The sequence below is a fragment of the Salvelinus sp. IW2-2015 genome, linkage group LG33 (genome assembly GCF_002910315.2).
Source record: "Salvelinus sp. IW2-2015 linkage group LG33, ASM291031v2, whole genome shotgun sequence".
Lineage (NCBI taxonomy): Eukaryota > Metazoa > Chordata > Actinopteri > Salmoniformes > Salmonidae > Salvelinus > Salvelinus sp. IW2-2015.
Genome location: NC_036872.1, coordinates 17,783,338 through 17,799,217, shown reverse-complemented (window position 1 = coordinate 17,799,217; position 15,880 = coordinate 17,783,338). Strand labels below are relative to the sequence as shown.

The 15,880-nt window shown below is 42.9% G+C and overlaps 1 protein-coding gene across 1 annotated transcript in view; it reads left to right on the top strand.

Annotated features, from left to right (window-relative positions):
• The window catches only part of pdlim2 (PDZ and LIM domain 2 (mystique)), a 68,835-nt gene that overhangs the window by 29,188 nt on the left and 23,767 nt on the right, over nucleotides 1–15,880 (top strand). The window contains exons 4-6 of the mRNA XM_023978926.2: nucleotides 4,921–4,990; nucleotides 8,656–8,807; nucleotides 9,877–9,946. Coding sequence (XP_023834694.1) covers nucleotides 4,921–4,990; nucleotides 8,656–8,807; nucleotides 9,877–9,946 — 292 coding nt within the window. The remainder of the gene's footprint in view (nucleotides 1–4,920; nucleotides 4,991–8,655; nucleotides 8,808–9,876; nucleotides 9,947–15,880) is intronic.

Here is a 15,880-nt window from a genome sequence, read left to right as displayed (position 1 = left end):
TAGCCTTCCACAAGCTTCCCATCAATAAGTTGGTTGTATTTTGGCCCATTCCTCCTGACAGAGCTGGTGTAACTGAGTCAGGTTTGTAGGCTCCTTGCTCGCACACTCTTTTCAGTTCTGCCCACACATTTTCTATAGGATTGAGGTCAGGGCTTTGTGATGGCCACTCCAATACCTTGACTTTGTTGTCCTTACGCCATTTTGTCACAACTTTGGAAGTATGCTTGGGGACCCATTTGCGACAAGCTTTAACTTCCTGACTGATGTCTTGAGATGTTGCTTCAATATATCCACATAATTTTCCATCCCCATGATGCCATCTATTTTGTGAAGTGCACCAGTCCCTCCTGCAGCAAAGCACCCCCACAACATGATGCTGCCACCCTGTGCTTCACGGTTGGGATGGTGTTCTTCGACTTGTAAGCCTCCACCTTTTTCCTCCAAACATAACGATGGTCATTATTGCCAACAGTTCTATTTTTGTTTCATCAGACCAGAGGACATTTCTCCAAAAAGTACGATCTTTGTCCCCATGTGCAGTTGCCAACCGTAGTATGGCTTTTTGATGGCGGTTTTGGAGCAGTTGCTTCATCCTTGCTGAGCGGCCTTTCAGGTTATGTCAATATAGGACTCGTTTTACTGTGGATATAGATACTTTTGTACCTGTTTCCTCCATCTTCACAAGGTCCTTTGCTGTTGTTCTGGGATTGATTTGCACTTTTCGCACCTAAGTACGTTCATCTCTAGGAGACAGAATGTGTCTCTTCCTGAGCAGTATGGCGGTCGCTTGGTCCCATGGTGTTTACACTTGGTAGCAATTTCCAATAGTACGCAAGGTTGAGCCATATTTGTGGAGGTCAACAATTGTTTTTCTGAGGTCTTGGCTGATTTCTTTTGATTTTCCAATGATGTCAAGCAAAGAGGCACTGAGTTTGAAGGTAGGCCTTGAAATACATCCACAGGTACACCTCCAATTGACTCAAATTACATAATTTAGCCTATCAGACGCTTCTAAAGCCATGTCCTCATTTTCTGGAATTTTCCAAGCTGTTTAAAGGCACAGTCAACTTAGTGTATGTGTTCTGACCCACTGGAATTATGATACAGTGAAAATCTGTCTAAACAATTGTTGGAAAAAAAATTACTTGTGTCATGCACAAAGTAGACCTCTCCTAACCGACTTGCCAAAACTATAGTTTGTTAACAAGAGATTTGTGGAGTGGTTGAAAAATTTGTTTTAATGACTCCAACCTAAGTGTATTATTCCAACTTCAACTGTAGGTAGTTGGTTGGATGGGCTATTTACAGATGGGCTGTGTACAGCTGCAGCGAATCGGTAAGCTGCTCTGACAGTTGATGCTTAAAGTTAGTGAGGGAGATATAAGTCTCCAGCTTCAGTGATGTTTTTTTATTCAATTTTTTTTTGTCATTTGTTCCAGTCATTGGCAGCAGAGAACTGYATGGAAAGGCGGWCAAAAAAGGTMTTGGCTTTGTGGATGACCAGTGAAATATACCTGCTGGAGCGCGTYCTACGGGTCGGTGTTGCTATGGTGACAAGTGAGCTGAGATTAGGCGGCGTTTTACCTAGCAAAGACTTATGGATGACCTGGAGCCAGTGGGTTTGGRGACGAATTTGTAGCGAGGGCCAGCCAACGAGAGCATACAGGTCGCAYTGYTMGGTAGTAWATGGMGCTTTGGTGACAAAARGMATGGCACTYTGATAGACTGCATCCAATTTGCTGAGTAGAGTGTTGGAGGCTATTTTGTAAATGACATCACCGAAGTCAAGGATCGGTAGGATAGTCAGTTTTACGAGGGTATGTTTGGCAACATGAGTGAAGGAGGCTTTGTTGTGAAATCGGAAGACGATTCTAGATTTAATTTTGGATTGGAGATGCTTAATGTGAGTCGAAGGAGAGTACAGTCTAGCCAGACACCTAGGTATTTGTAATTGTCCACATTCTAAGTCAGAACTGTCCAGAGTAGTGGCATGCCATGGTCTATGTGAACAGTGTTCGAATGGAAGTCAAGATGTCTATAAGACAAGACATTGGTATGTACTGTATATTAGTTCACTGGATTGTCGCCATTCTTTCGGTTTTCATTATTAATGTGAAGTTGAGACYGCAGGCACAATCGATTGCATAGATTCCTATCTAACTGAAGAATGCATGGTTGGCAAACTACCAAGTCCCCTACATGACAAAGATAAACATACTGTTCCATTTTGGATCATAATACAAGTCCCAGTTCCGTGCAGGGATCAGATCTCTAGAGGTGAGACGATCATCTTCCCCTCAGACAGCCACTGCTCTCAGCCCATGCTCATCTACCCATCTACTGCTGTACATGAGGTCTGTGGTAGAGGGCAAAGGTCACATTACATAAGGCCCAGCAGTTAACCTTGGATGCATCTCATTGTCTGAAGGACATCAGTTAACTTTATCCTCGTCTCTCTCAACCACAGGAGCTTTCTTCTGTGAACTGTTGGCATTCCAAGTGAACACAGGCCTTCCCTTACAGGGAACTTATTTTGAACTCCAATMAACCATCCATTATGTCCCATTTTATCCTGCAAGTGTAATATTTTCTGACTGCTGTAGCATGAGGAGCCTGTTTTTCTATTTCAGCTGTTCCTCTGGTTGGATTTGTGCCTGCACATGTGGAGTATTCAGATACAGCCCAGACTCTGTTCCTGCTGTTAGAGGTGTGTTTCTGGGCGATTTACCACAGGCATKCAGGGTCTTCCTGTGCGCCTCATTACCCTGGGCTGAGGCTCAGCTGAGAGGAGAGGCAGGCAGCCCTACAGTGGGGGGTCACTAGTTGTGTACATTGGCTTGTACAGTCCCTACATATTTCCCTTCCGAACTCAATGATAGAACTGCGTATTTGTTTTATTAAAGCGAGCACAGTGAAAGAGCTGGAAAGATGACTCTGCTAGGAGCGTCATGTTAAAGAGCATCAGAATCTTCAAAACAATTCTCTACTACCTGTCGACTGCAGGCATTRTTAATCAAAACGACATACCAGTGGTTGTACTGACAGCACTTTGGCATAGGGGAAACCAAAACAAGGTGTCTGATTCGAAGATCCGCTTTTGATTTTTGCAGCTGCGCACTTGCACATTGGTGCATACTTGCTGTTAGTCTTCAGTTTTGCGCTCCGATCTCTTGTGACATATACGCACTTCGGAGGCGGTAATCAGATTTTCATACCGACATACCGTTTCTATACCATATCGGTGTATACGGTATTACCGGAAGTGCACACAAGGGGTGCTATTTAAAAAAACATATACAGTACCAGTCAAAAGTTTGAACACCTACTCATTCAAGGGTTTTTCTTCATTTTTACATTGTAGAATAATAGTAAAGACAAACTATGAAATAACACATGGAATCATGTAGTAACCAAAAAAGTGTTAAACAAATATTTTGAGATTCTTCAAAGTAGCCACCCTTTGCCTTGATGACAGCTTTGCACYCTCTTGGCATTCTCTCAGCTACACCTGSAACAGCTACACCTGGAATGCTTTTCCAACAGTCTTGAAGGAGTTCCCACATGCTGAGCACTTGTTGWCTGCTTTTCCTTCACWTTGRGGTCCAACTCATCCCAAACCATCTCATTTGGGTTGAGGTCGGGTGATTGTGGAGGCCAGGTCATCTGATGCAGTACTCCATCACTCTCCTTCTTGGTCAAATAGCCCTTACACAGCCTGGAGGTGTGTTGGGTCATTGTTCCGMTGAAAAACAAATGATAGTCCCACTAAGCGCAAACCAGATAGGATGGTGTATCGCTGCAGAAGGCTGTGGTAGCCATGCTGCTTAAGTGTGCCTTGAATTCTAAATAAATCCCTGACTGTGTCACCAGCAAAGCACCATCACACCACCTCCTCCATGCTTAACGGTGGGAACCACACATTCGGAGATCATCCGTTCACCTACTCTGCGTCACAAAGACACGGTGGTTGGAACCAAAAATCTAAAATTTWGACTCATCAGACCAAAGGACAGATTTCCACCGGTCTAATGTCCATTGCTTGTGTTTCTTGGCCCAAGCAAGTCTCTTCTTATTGGTGTCCTTTGTGGTTTCTTTGCAGCAATTCAACAATGAAGGCCTGATTCACGCAGTCTCTGAACAGTTGATGTTGATGTCTGTTTCTTGAACTCTGAAGCATTTATTTGGGCTGCAGTCTGAGGCTGTTAACTCTAATCAACTTATCTGAACTATAGCCATTGACTTCTACTGTGCAAATATACCGTGCATTATAGGGAAATAATGCACGCTCTAGAAGGCCCTTAAAGCCAATCTGAAACAAGTATTCAACACCGCTGTCGGTATTTCGAAATACCCCGGTATACGGTATAAATGGTATATTGCATAATATGCACGCAAGTACACACACCAGTCCTCCGGCGCTCACAAAATATCTGATTTGAACCTTTTGTGTAATGTATCTAACCACATCAAATCAGACCATTCTACTTAAAATGTTGATGAATAATATGAGACATTACATTAGATGTTATCAGAGCTTCCAGTCTATCATTGTAGGGAATACTTTGACATGGCTCAAGTCATCTAACAGACCTGATTTGAATCATTAGTGTGAGAATTACTGTAGTTGACCTTGGTCCATGTCTTTGAAGTAAAACTCATGTGGGGGTTTTGGCTTGTATCCTGTAATGCATTGACGTATGCAAGCTTCCTTACTCATTATCCTTTAACAACTCATTTTAAGCAATCATGGTTTTGGGTACTTGTTTAGGGCTTGACATGGGTGAATTATGTGGTACTGAAGACGGTGTTACTRTACTGGGCCAGTGTTGCACTCTCCTGGGATGTGGATACCATTCTCCTGATTTATTACAGGTTAGGTTGTGTGTGTGTAGWCCATTGATCTCCAGTGTCTTCCTACAGGCCTGAGCCCCCCAGCCCTGAACAGACCAATGGAACTACCACCCCAGAAAAGCTCACTGGACGCTTCCAGGTCAGTCAATCATGTCCTCTATCTCCTTGTGCAGGGGCTTCCATCTTTGGTCTGCAAGTTCCCTTTAGGACAGCTATCACCCTAAACAGTCTCACTGTAAAGTATTTAAACATTATCTGTGAATCAGTACTTTTGTTGATGGGCATATGATGGATGTAAGYCCTATTAAAACTCRGTAGGCCTTSACTTTATGACCCATCGAGACGACATTCTTTCCTACAGTGTTTATCCCAATATCTTCCAGTATCTGGTTACATCAGCAACATATCTCTACATGATGAATCCTGTCCTAATGGTTTGTGTAATGGCTGATGCCTGAGAGCCATGTAGATGCTGGGTCTGCTTCATATTTACAGATCACTTATCAATGATTTATTGGAGGTCCAGATGAGCCGGAAGCAGACATCCTCGTGTGACTGTAGAGATACTCCATAACTCTGTGGCCATAGGACAGAGAAACATGGGAGAGGAACCAGAGAATGCTGTAAATCAGCAGAGGTTTCTGTTTTTAATATGGTAACAGAACAACTGCTGGGTCTCCGTGGTAACACTGGCAGAATACGAGCCCATGCAGGGCACAAGGCTGAAGGCTAGGACCGAACACTCACTGTCATCATTTTCACATGGTGATATTACATATCTCATTCCCACAAACCTGGTTTCACTTACCTCCGGATGTGCAGCTCTAACATGACTGTACATTATACCTCAACGTGTACTGACTGTATTTCTGTCTTTTTGAAGACTTTAATGAAGCATATATCCCAAGCGCCTACTTGTCAACAGCGTCTGAGCACCATCTAAAAGTTCAAGGAGACAAATGTTTTAGTTACAGTTGAAGTCGGAAGTTTACATACACCTTAGCCAAATACATTAAACTCAGTTTTTCACAATTCCTGAATTTTAATCCTAGTAAAAAGTACCTGTCTTAGGTCAGTTAGGATCACCACTTTATTTTAAGAATGTGAAATGTCAGAATAATAGTAGAGATTGATTTCWGCTTTTATTTCTTTCATCACATTCCCAGTGGATCAGAAGTTTACATGCACTCAATTAGTATTTGGTAGCATTGCCTTAAACAATTTAAACTTGGGTCAAACGTTTCGGGTAGCCTTCCACAAGCTTCCCACAATAAGTTGGGTACATTTTGGCCCATTCCTCCTGACAGAGCTGGTGTAACTGAGTCAGGTTTGTAAGCCTCCTTGCTCGCACACGCTTTTTCAGTTCTGCCCACAAATTTCTATACGATTGAGGTCAGGGCTTTGTGTTGTCCTTAACCTGTCTCACTCCCCCGTTCCGCTAGCGGAACTCCTCCCACATTCCACTGAAAAGGCAGAGTGCGAAATTCAAAAAAATGTTTTTTWGAAATATTTAACTTTCACACATTAACAAGTCCAATACAGCATATGAAAGGTACACATCTTGTGAATCAAGCCAACATGTCCGATTTTTTTAAATGTTTTACAGGGAAGACAAAATATGTAAATCTATTAGCTAACCACGTTAGCAAAAGACACCACTTTCTAACACCATCAGTTTTTTACTCCATCACCAGCTATCACTAATTCGACCAAATAAAGATATATATAGCCACTAACCAAGAAACAACTTCATAAGATGACAGTCTGATAACATATTTATTGTATAGCATATGTTTTTTTTGGAAAAATGTGCATATTTATGGTATAAATCATAAATTACATTTCAGCTACAATCATAAATAGCACCGAAAGCAGCCATAACATTTACAGACACCAACGTCAAATACCTAATTACTCCTCATAAAACATTTCTGAGAAATACATACTGTGCAGCAATTGAAAAACAGGATTCTTGTGATTCCAGACAATATTTCCGATTTATTAAATGTTTTACAGCGAAAACAAAATGTAGCGCTATATTAGCATAGCCACGCCAGCAAGACACACTTGGGCGCGCACGACCAGTTGACATGCACGACAGATATATGAAATAACATTATAAATTTGGTCTTACTTTTGCTGGTCTTTCATCAGAATGTTGATCAAGGTGTCCTGAGTCCAGATGAGTCTTGTTTCCATTCAGAATGATACCTTTCCCTCTTCATTTATCATAGGTACTGGTCGACTGGCACGGATCTGTCAAACTTTTTTGGCTTTGGACAACGGAACACGGCAAAACTCCCGAAAAAATTCAAATCATCTGATTAAACTATATTGAAAAAACATACATTACGATGATATGGTCGCATTTATCAAATCAAATCCGAGCCGGAGATAGTTGACATCCGAAACGGCAGCAAAACAAAACACAATCTCTCTTCAAAGTCGCGCACTTCAGACTTCCGGAAATGGTCGGTCACGCCAAAGAAATGGGTCTTATTTCACGTCAGTACCAGATAAACAAAGAATTTCTCCTCTGACGTCCTCTTGACACCCAGAGGAAGACGTATGAGGTGTGTTTCGGGTCATAGGTGGCATGACCATGTATAGGCAGAGCGTTGAAGCGAGCATAGACATCTTGCATTCTACTTCCTGGTCAGGGAAAGTGCTGCCAAATGACCTCTGTTCCACTCAGAGAAAAAATTCAAACGTTTTTAGAAACTAGAGGTTGTTTTCTATCCAATGGTACTAAAAATATGCATATTGTACTAGCAAGAATTGAGTACGAGGCCGTTTAAAAATCATACGATTTTCAACAAAAGTGAAAATAGTACCCCTGGTCCCCAACANAAAAAGTACGATCTTTGTCCCCATGTGCAGTTGCAAACCGTAGTCTGGCTTTTTTATGGCGGTTTTGGAGCAGTGGCTTTTTCCTTGCTGAGRGGCCTTTCAGGTTATGTTGACATAGGACTCGTTTTACTGTGGATATAGATACCTTTTTTTACCTGTTACCTCCCTCCAGCATCTTCACAAGGTCCTTTGCTGCTGTTCTGGGATTGATTTGCGCTTTTRGCACCAAAGTACGTTCATCTCTAGACAGAACGCGTCACCTTCCTGAGCGGTATGACTGCTGCGTGGTCCCATGGTGTTTATACTTGCYTACTATTGTTTGTACAGATGAACGTGGTACTTTCATGCGTTGGGAAATTACTCCCAAGGATGAACCAGACTTGTGGAGGTCTACAATTATTTTTTTCTGAGGTCTTGGCTGATTTCTTTTGATTTCCCCATGATGTCAAGCAAAGAGGCACTGTGTTTGAAGGTAGGCCTTGAAATACATCCACAGGTACACCTCCAATTGACTCAAATGATGTCAATTCGCCTATCAGAAGCTTCTAAAGCCATGACATTGTTTTCTGGAATTTTCCAAGCTGTTTAAAGGCACAGTCAACTTAGTGGATGTAAACTTCTCACCCACTGGAATTGTGATACAGTGAAATAATCTGTCTGTAAACAATTGTTGGAAAAATGWKTTGTGTCATGCACAAAGTAGATGTCCTAACCAACTTGCCAAYACTATAGTTTGTTAACAAGAAATTTGTGGAGTGGTTGAAAAACAAGTTTTATTGACTCCAACCTAAGTGTATGTAAACTTCCYACTTCTTCAACTGTACATTGTGAATACATTTTTTAAACATCCTTGCAATTCAAGTTATTTTAGGAATACGGATAAGCAGTTTGTCACATTTTTGTGTGTGGATACATGCATTAAATGTTTTGATCATGCCCTGTTCTGTTCTGTAGGAAGCAATGCTGGTGAGTCGAGATGAGAACCAGAACTACAGAGAGTACTCCATCTCCAGCCCAGCATCCCTGTCACCTGGGCCCTACTCCCCTGAGCCCCCTTCCAGCCCTGAGGGGAAGAGAGAGAGGCTCACACCCACCAGCACCAAGAGGTACACTACAGCATCCACCAGCACCACAATCTGACCTCCCTCTAAATGACCAGGAAAKTCATGCGTTGCTTGAGTATGAAAAGTGGATAGATACCAGAATGGATAGATAGTGAGAGGTTACTACATTTATCCAGGTGTTTTAGTTAAAGGTCCACTGCYATATTTTTTACTTCGATATCAAATAATTTATGGGTAACAATTTGTTTTCAATTAAAATGGGCAAAAAGAAACAAATCGCTTCTTAGCGAAGAGTAATTTCTCAAGCACAAATTTTGCTAGGACTATCTGGGAGTGGTCTGAGTTGTGAATGGAAAGCTAGCTGTTATTGTCAGTGGTTTGGTACTCTKTTATTGGTCTATTAACTAATTTAATACCTGGTGATGTCACCAGGCAGGCCAAAACTCCATCCCACCAAAACAGYCTGACATTTCAGGTGGTCTTTTCAAACAGGTCTTACACTTAAAGGGCATTATCATAATTTTGATGTGGAAATGTGTKTATATAAAATACAGGTAAATCATGTTTTTTGACTGTGCTGGGCCTTTAAGTTGGTTGGGCGTAGGGTAGACTACTAGAGCAMCCACTTACTGTAAGTGCTCCTTTGAGTCCTACACTGGACCAGAGTTAAATTGGTACAATAGTAACTGGCAGAAAATGGAGCCATGGGATTGTGTGGTAGTAACAAAGGATGTGCACAGCATATCACATTCCACCCTGTTCATTGACAGCATCAATGGGCCAGGCCGTGGAACATTCYCTACTCTGCACTGCTCTGTCTGTAAGCCTAGCTGCTATTCACCTGTATCATTTTGTAGGTCACAGTTCAAATGCCTGTCTAGTGCTGCTAGACTATCCTTATATATTCCTGTCCTAGTAATCTGCAGAGCTAGTAAAAATATGATCCCATGACCTTGAACACACACATTTCATAAATGAATATGAACGGTAATGAGAAGTGTTATGGCTTGTTTATGATATTTTGTCAAGTATTCCATTGAGACCATTATGGWTCTTTTCCATGAGATGGCACACACCATTATCAGTGTAATCTTTCTCTGCCGTTTCATAGCATCCAGCTGTGTTCGTGGTCTCCAGAAGAGAAGACGTCTAGTTACAAACTGTCCAGACCACTGTCACAGGTAGGTCTTCCCATTGCACAGGCCCTTTACTTCCTATGTGATTTCAACATGCGTAACCAATCAGTATAAACATAGACCTCCAAAGAACTGCACYACTTGACGATGTAAGTTTCCAAGGCCATAATGCATTACATGTAATTGCTTTACAGCGAGAAAGACAGGATGCAGACAGCATTTGATATTTTCATTGCCGGGGAACTGAAAGGTCACTTTTTAAAGATCTGACATTAAGTTGGAATACAATCTGGAAGCGGTTTGTTTAAAGATCACTAAGGAGGAGAATGATTTAGCTCTCCGTAAAACAATAGACTTGACCTTTTAGTGGTCTACTATATGAAACTCATTAGTGTAATCGCCACTGGTTGTCTCACTTGCAGTAAATAAAATATGTGGTTGGGGTTATCGGCAGATTTCTGCTTGAATTCACTTCGRTTATTTACTGTTCCAGCAACAAAAGGAAAGCGCGGAAGGTGTCTGGAAAGATTTCAATAAGCTAGAGGACAGAGAATGTTGTGGGAAAATTCTTCATGAGACATTCCAGCTATGTCTTACTGCCCCAGTCCCAAGTATTGGTCCCACACAAGACACACCATGGGAGATGACAGCAGGAAAAAAACATGCAGGACCCTAATGGCCGGGGGACAGGGAATGGAATTCCATTAATTTTAGATGTTGTGTGAACATTACATGGAGTTAGATAAATATGGCCTCTCTGGCCGYAAGAATGAAGATTTAAACTCTTCATCTAAGGAGCCGATGACTTGATCAGAGGCTAGTATAAACGTCTTGTCTAATATGGAATATTTTCATGGTGAGGGTGGTCCCGCCAGCCAAGCAGCTTATACTGTTCAGTGTATTTTAATGATCTCAGAGCTCGTAGCTGACAGATATTACAGGTATGTATCATCAGTATCAAGCTGRCTATCAACACTCCTTTGGGGGCCTGGTCAATCCTTTCCCTTATTCGGGTTGTCTGTCCTGTTTCTAGAACAGGACAGTTGTCTGGAGGAGAGGGGGGGAGGCTGCCTGGTTGGATCTCTGTGCAGACAGACAGTTCATAAGGACACTTGTGTTATGAGATGTTCATTTTCTGTGGAGAGCTTTGAAGCTATGTACCTCAGGCATACTGGAGTGGAGACTATTAGGKGCTGTACTAGTTGGCTGAGAGCTTTATCAGCAGCTTTTTAGGAATGCACTGACTTACATGCTCCTCCATCATGCGTGGCTGTCTGGGATGACCATACATGTTTGTGGTATTTATGAAGGCAGGTGGGCCAAACGGCCTGGAACCTTTGCTCACAACTCTGAGGGGGGGATTATTTTTTTTAAACTTTCTGACATTTTGGAGATCAGCTCTCCCTTGTTCTTCATCTCAAGTTTTAGAATCCATATCCCCTCTCTCACTCCGTCTGGGAGCCATCACATTCCTTCTGTCTCACTCCACTGAACATGTTTTTTTATTTTTTCCCCTGTTTAACCAAATTRTTTAGGAGTCACACACTACTGTGTTTCTGAACTGAAGAGACATTAAATTCTAGAGAGGCCAGATAGATGTTTTTAGTTTGTCAGACCTGTGCATCTAACACATGTTAACAGTATCGCTGGCCTCCCCTTGCTGTGGTTTAACAGGGCTGACCTACTGTCTAAAGACATTATCTTMGGAGCCCTCGGTCACCACTTCACTCACCACCTCCACTGTGGCTTTGCTGGAGCCCGTCTTGGAGAGCTCTCTCTGTCCTGTCCTCCTAAGCCTGAAAACGTTTAAATTACTGAGATACAGGGCCGGTGGATGAGGGGTGATTTTGGCGGGGCTCTTCCTCCATTGGAGGTATCTCTGGTTCTGAAGAGGAAACGAGCCTCTCACCCTGGATCTGCGATTAGTGAGTGGAGCCCTTCAGTSTGCTCGGCGGGTAAACCGCTGGGAAGAGGCCTGCCCTGTTGGTATGGACAAACTGCTCTGTAGTGTTGTGCTGCTCCGGACTGACTGGCAGTAACACTGCAGCCTAGTGAGCAGCGGGGCCTCTGCTCCCCTGACAAGGCTCTCTGTCACGCCTGAGAGGTGCAGAGTACTYCTGTATCAGGTGATCAGTCCAACTGAAAAGCGTCTAAAAGTATTTTCCAAACCTCGTTTGATTCCAAGTGAGGAGAGTGGAATGTGCGACTGGATCCCCCATTTAGCGGGATGTTAGATGTACAGGTCATTTTGTCAAGATAATGGTGGCTCTGATGGTAGGGGTTGTGGGAGGCTAGTGTTGGCTTTCCCCAGCCTTACAAGGCCTGGCGTTGTGCTTGGGGAGCTGTAGGAGATGGGCAAGGKGGGGTGGAGAAGGGTAGAGGGACATGGGAGGGCCTCTACCATTCCCAAACAAAGAATGATGGATTGTCATTTCTTTGCTTATTTGAGCTGTTCTTGCCATAATATGGACTTGGTCTATTACCAAATACGTCTATCTTCTGTATACCACCTSTARCTTGTCACAACACAGCTGATTTGCTCAAATTCCACAAATGTACTTTTAACAAGGCACACCTGTTAATTGAAATTCATTCCAGGTGACTACCTCATGAAGCTGGTTGAGAGAATGGCAAGAGTGTGCAAAGCTGTCATCAAGGCAAATGGTGGCTACTTTAAAGAAATCTCAAATATATATATTTTAATTATCACTTTTTTGGTTACTACATGATTCCATATGTTTAATTTCATAGCTTTGATTATTCTACAATGTAAAAAAAATACAGAAAAACCCTTGAATGAGTAGGTGTGTCCAAACGTTTGACTGGTGCTGTACATGCATACACTCCGTGCCTTCGGAAAGTATTCACACCCCTTGACATTTTCCACATTTTGTTACGTTACAGCGTTATTCTAATATTGATTGATTGAAGTAACATTCATTTCAATCTACATACAATACCCCATAATGACAAAGCGAAAACAGGTTTTTAGACATTTTTGCAAATCTATTCAAATAAAAAAACATACKTTATTTACAAAAGTATTCAGACCCTTTGCTATGAGACTCGATTGTGTCGAGGCACAGATCTGGAGAAGGTTACTAAAACATTTCTGCAGCATTGAAGAACCWTCCAGAAGGACAGCCATCTCTGCAGCACTCCACCAATCAGGTCTTTATGGTAGAGTGGCCAGKCTGAAGCCACTCTTCAGTAAAAGGCACATGACAGCCCGCTTGGAGTTTCCCAAAAGGCACCGAAACGAGACTCCAACCATAAGAAACAAGATTCTCAGTCTGATGAAACCAAGATTGAATGCCAAGCGTTACATCTGGAGGAAACCTGGCACCATCCCTACTGTGAAGCATAGTGGTAGCCTCACAGCATGATGTTGCCGTTTTTCAGCGGCAGGGACTGGGACACTACTCAGGGTTGAGGTGAGCCTGGACTTGAACCTCATCGAACATCTCTGGAGATGCCTGAAYATAGCTGTGCAGTGATGCTCCCCATCCAACCTGACAGAACTTGAGAGGATCTGCAAGGAATGGGAGAAGCTCCCCAAATATCGGTGTGCCAAGCTTGTAGCGTCATACCCAAGAAGACTTGAGGCTGTAATCGCTGCCAAAGATGCTGCAACTAAGTACTGAGTAAAGGGTCTGAATACTTATGTAAATGTCATATTTCGGTTTTATATTTTTAATACATTTGCAAACATTTCTAAACCTTTTTTTGCTGTCATTATGGGGTATTGTGTGCAGTTTTGAGGGGGGGGAAACAATTTAATCAATTATAGAGCAAGGCTTTAARGTAATAAAATGTGGGAAAAGTCAAGGGGTCTGAATACTTGGKGCAGTAATATTCTACATACAGTACACATGAAGGTAAACATAAGCAATCATTTCTGATGAAAAACACACATTTGAAAAATTGGTGTGTGTATAGCGTTTTGGAATAAAACTATTCAAATATACAGTAATGTTAATGCACAAAAAAAAGCTTCATTCTTGTTATTTGTTTTGGGTTGGATGGTTCAATCGCCTTACACCCAAATTGATGGATGGAGATAAGTACATGAAAATTAACTAGAGTACATTGAAAGTTGTTAGTGCAATCAGTGCACACACACTGGTTGAATCAATGTTGTTTCCACGTCATTTCAATGAAACAGRYTTGAACCAACATTGAATAGACWTTGAATTGAGTAGTGGGCTTAGTATTATCTTCTGTTGCCTCATTTCGCCATGGAACAACATGACTCCATTGTGTCCTGTGCTAGCTACTAGCTAGCCTATCTGCTGTCCCGGCACACCACCATGACAAGAGGAAGAGGCCAGCCTACTAAAGAGGGCAAACTTGGATCTGGTACCACATTCCTCCTATGATACCCTGAGCCAAGCCTGGAGCTGTAGATGAGCTGGCCCCGCGACTGGCCACCTCCAGGAATCAGGAAGCACTGCATCTGTTTATAACATCAGGAAGTGACCACAACAGGATCCCTGTTGAGATGAGTGGGGCCAAAACAAGCTGCTTTTTCAGAATGCATGGCTTGTCATTGGGCCATTAGGGGCAGGATCACCAGTCTGGGTTTCCAGTTGTACTCTGAGGTTCCTGAGGGTAGCCTTGGTGGGCTGCCTCATCCTGTGTAGGGGATGGGACAGTTACTGTATAAATAACCATGTTACTGGAGGATGGACAACTTCACTGTGACACTCACCATGGGCCCCACACTGACCACACTAGGCAGTATGACCTTGTGCAAATGACATGCATCACTAAGCTCTTTATCCAGGGGAGGACAACCCATCCCTCAATATATCCATTCAACCCATACTGTACGTCCTGATGGGCAGGCAGGCTCGCAGCAGGCCAGCCTGCACATAAGCCGCTGGTTTCACCCCAGTCTATTTTGGGGGGGTGTGGCGGGTTGGAGTGCAGCGCTGTGGTTGTTGCTGTGGAGCAGAGATGGAGGCTTGGCATGCAGCAGTAGGAATATCACTAGATGTTGTTCAAGTAGAGTCAAAAAAAWTTACTTGGAATTGRTCTCTCTGCTTTCTTTAGCCCGAGAAAATAATATTCAGAAAGCGTATCATATCCAAACAGATTGAGAAGACGTCGTCTGACATGAGCAGAGCTGCTGTTTGGCTTGGCAGGCCTGGGGTGTGCTCTCTGACAGGGGCATGTTCTAGACAGTGTGGGGTGGTGGTGGAGGGAGGCGAGGGGAAGGGGGGGATGTTTTCTCTTCTCCACAGAGTGAGGGCTGTGAGAAGACAGAGCCTGGCCTTTTCACGTGGGCCCTGGACATTAAGCTGGTGTCCATTGTGGCAACTCGGCAGACAGCATGCCTCTCCTCATCCCCACTGATTGAWCAGCACCGTTTTTCTTTTCCCTGAAGTGGAAAAACAATTCTGTAAGTAGTTGTCAAGGTAATCGTGTGGGTAACTGCACCTTCACATATTCGGTCCAGTAGAAACTGACACGTAAGCGTATATTGTCCAGTTTACATTTTGTACGTTTTATCATCTTAAGATAGCTAGGTGGGAAAACCACATCTCAGTCATAGTAAGTACATTTTTCGTCAAAGTAGCTATCAGCAAAGTCAATGCTAGGTTGTTATTTTTTATGCGGGACYTCAACTTGAGTTTTGTATAGTGGTTGCCATGGCTCCATTTGTTTGTCGTAGAGCATAATTGTTAGGCTGGTACAAATCTAGAGCTGCTGCACTCAGTCATAGACTGTAAATGTCCACCCAGTTAAATACTAGCCATGGGATTAATGAGGGAGCGAGAGGGAGCGAGAGCTCTCTAATTAGGGGTCACTAACGATTAGCTTAGTTTAGATAACATTATCACCTCTGACGAGGTGTCCAGATAAATGAATAATTATTCAACCGACCTCCTAACACATGAGGACGATTCCCAAATCTTAAATTGTTAGGTTTGCAACTTGGCTGTTTTTCTTCCATGGTGCCTCTCATTGTTATGC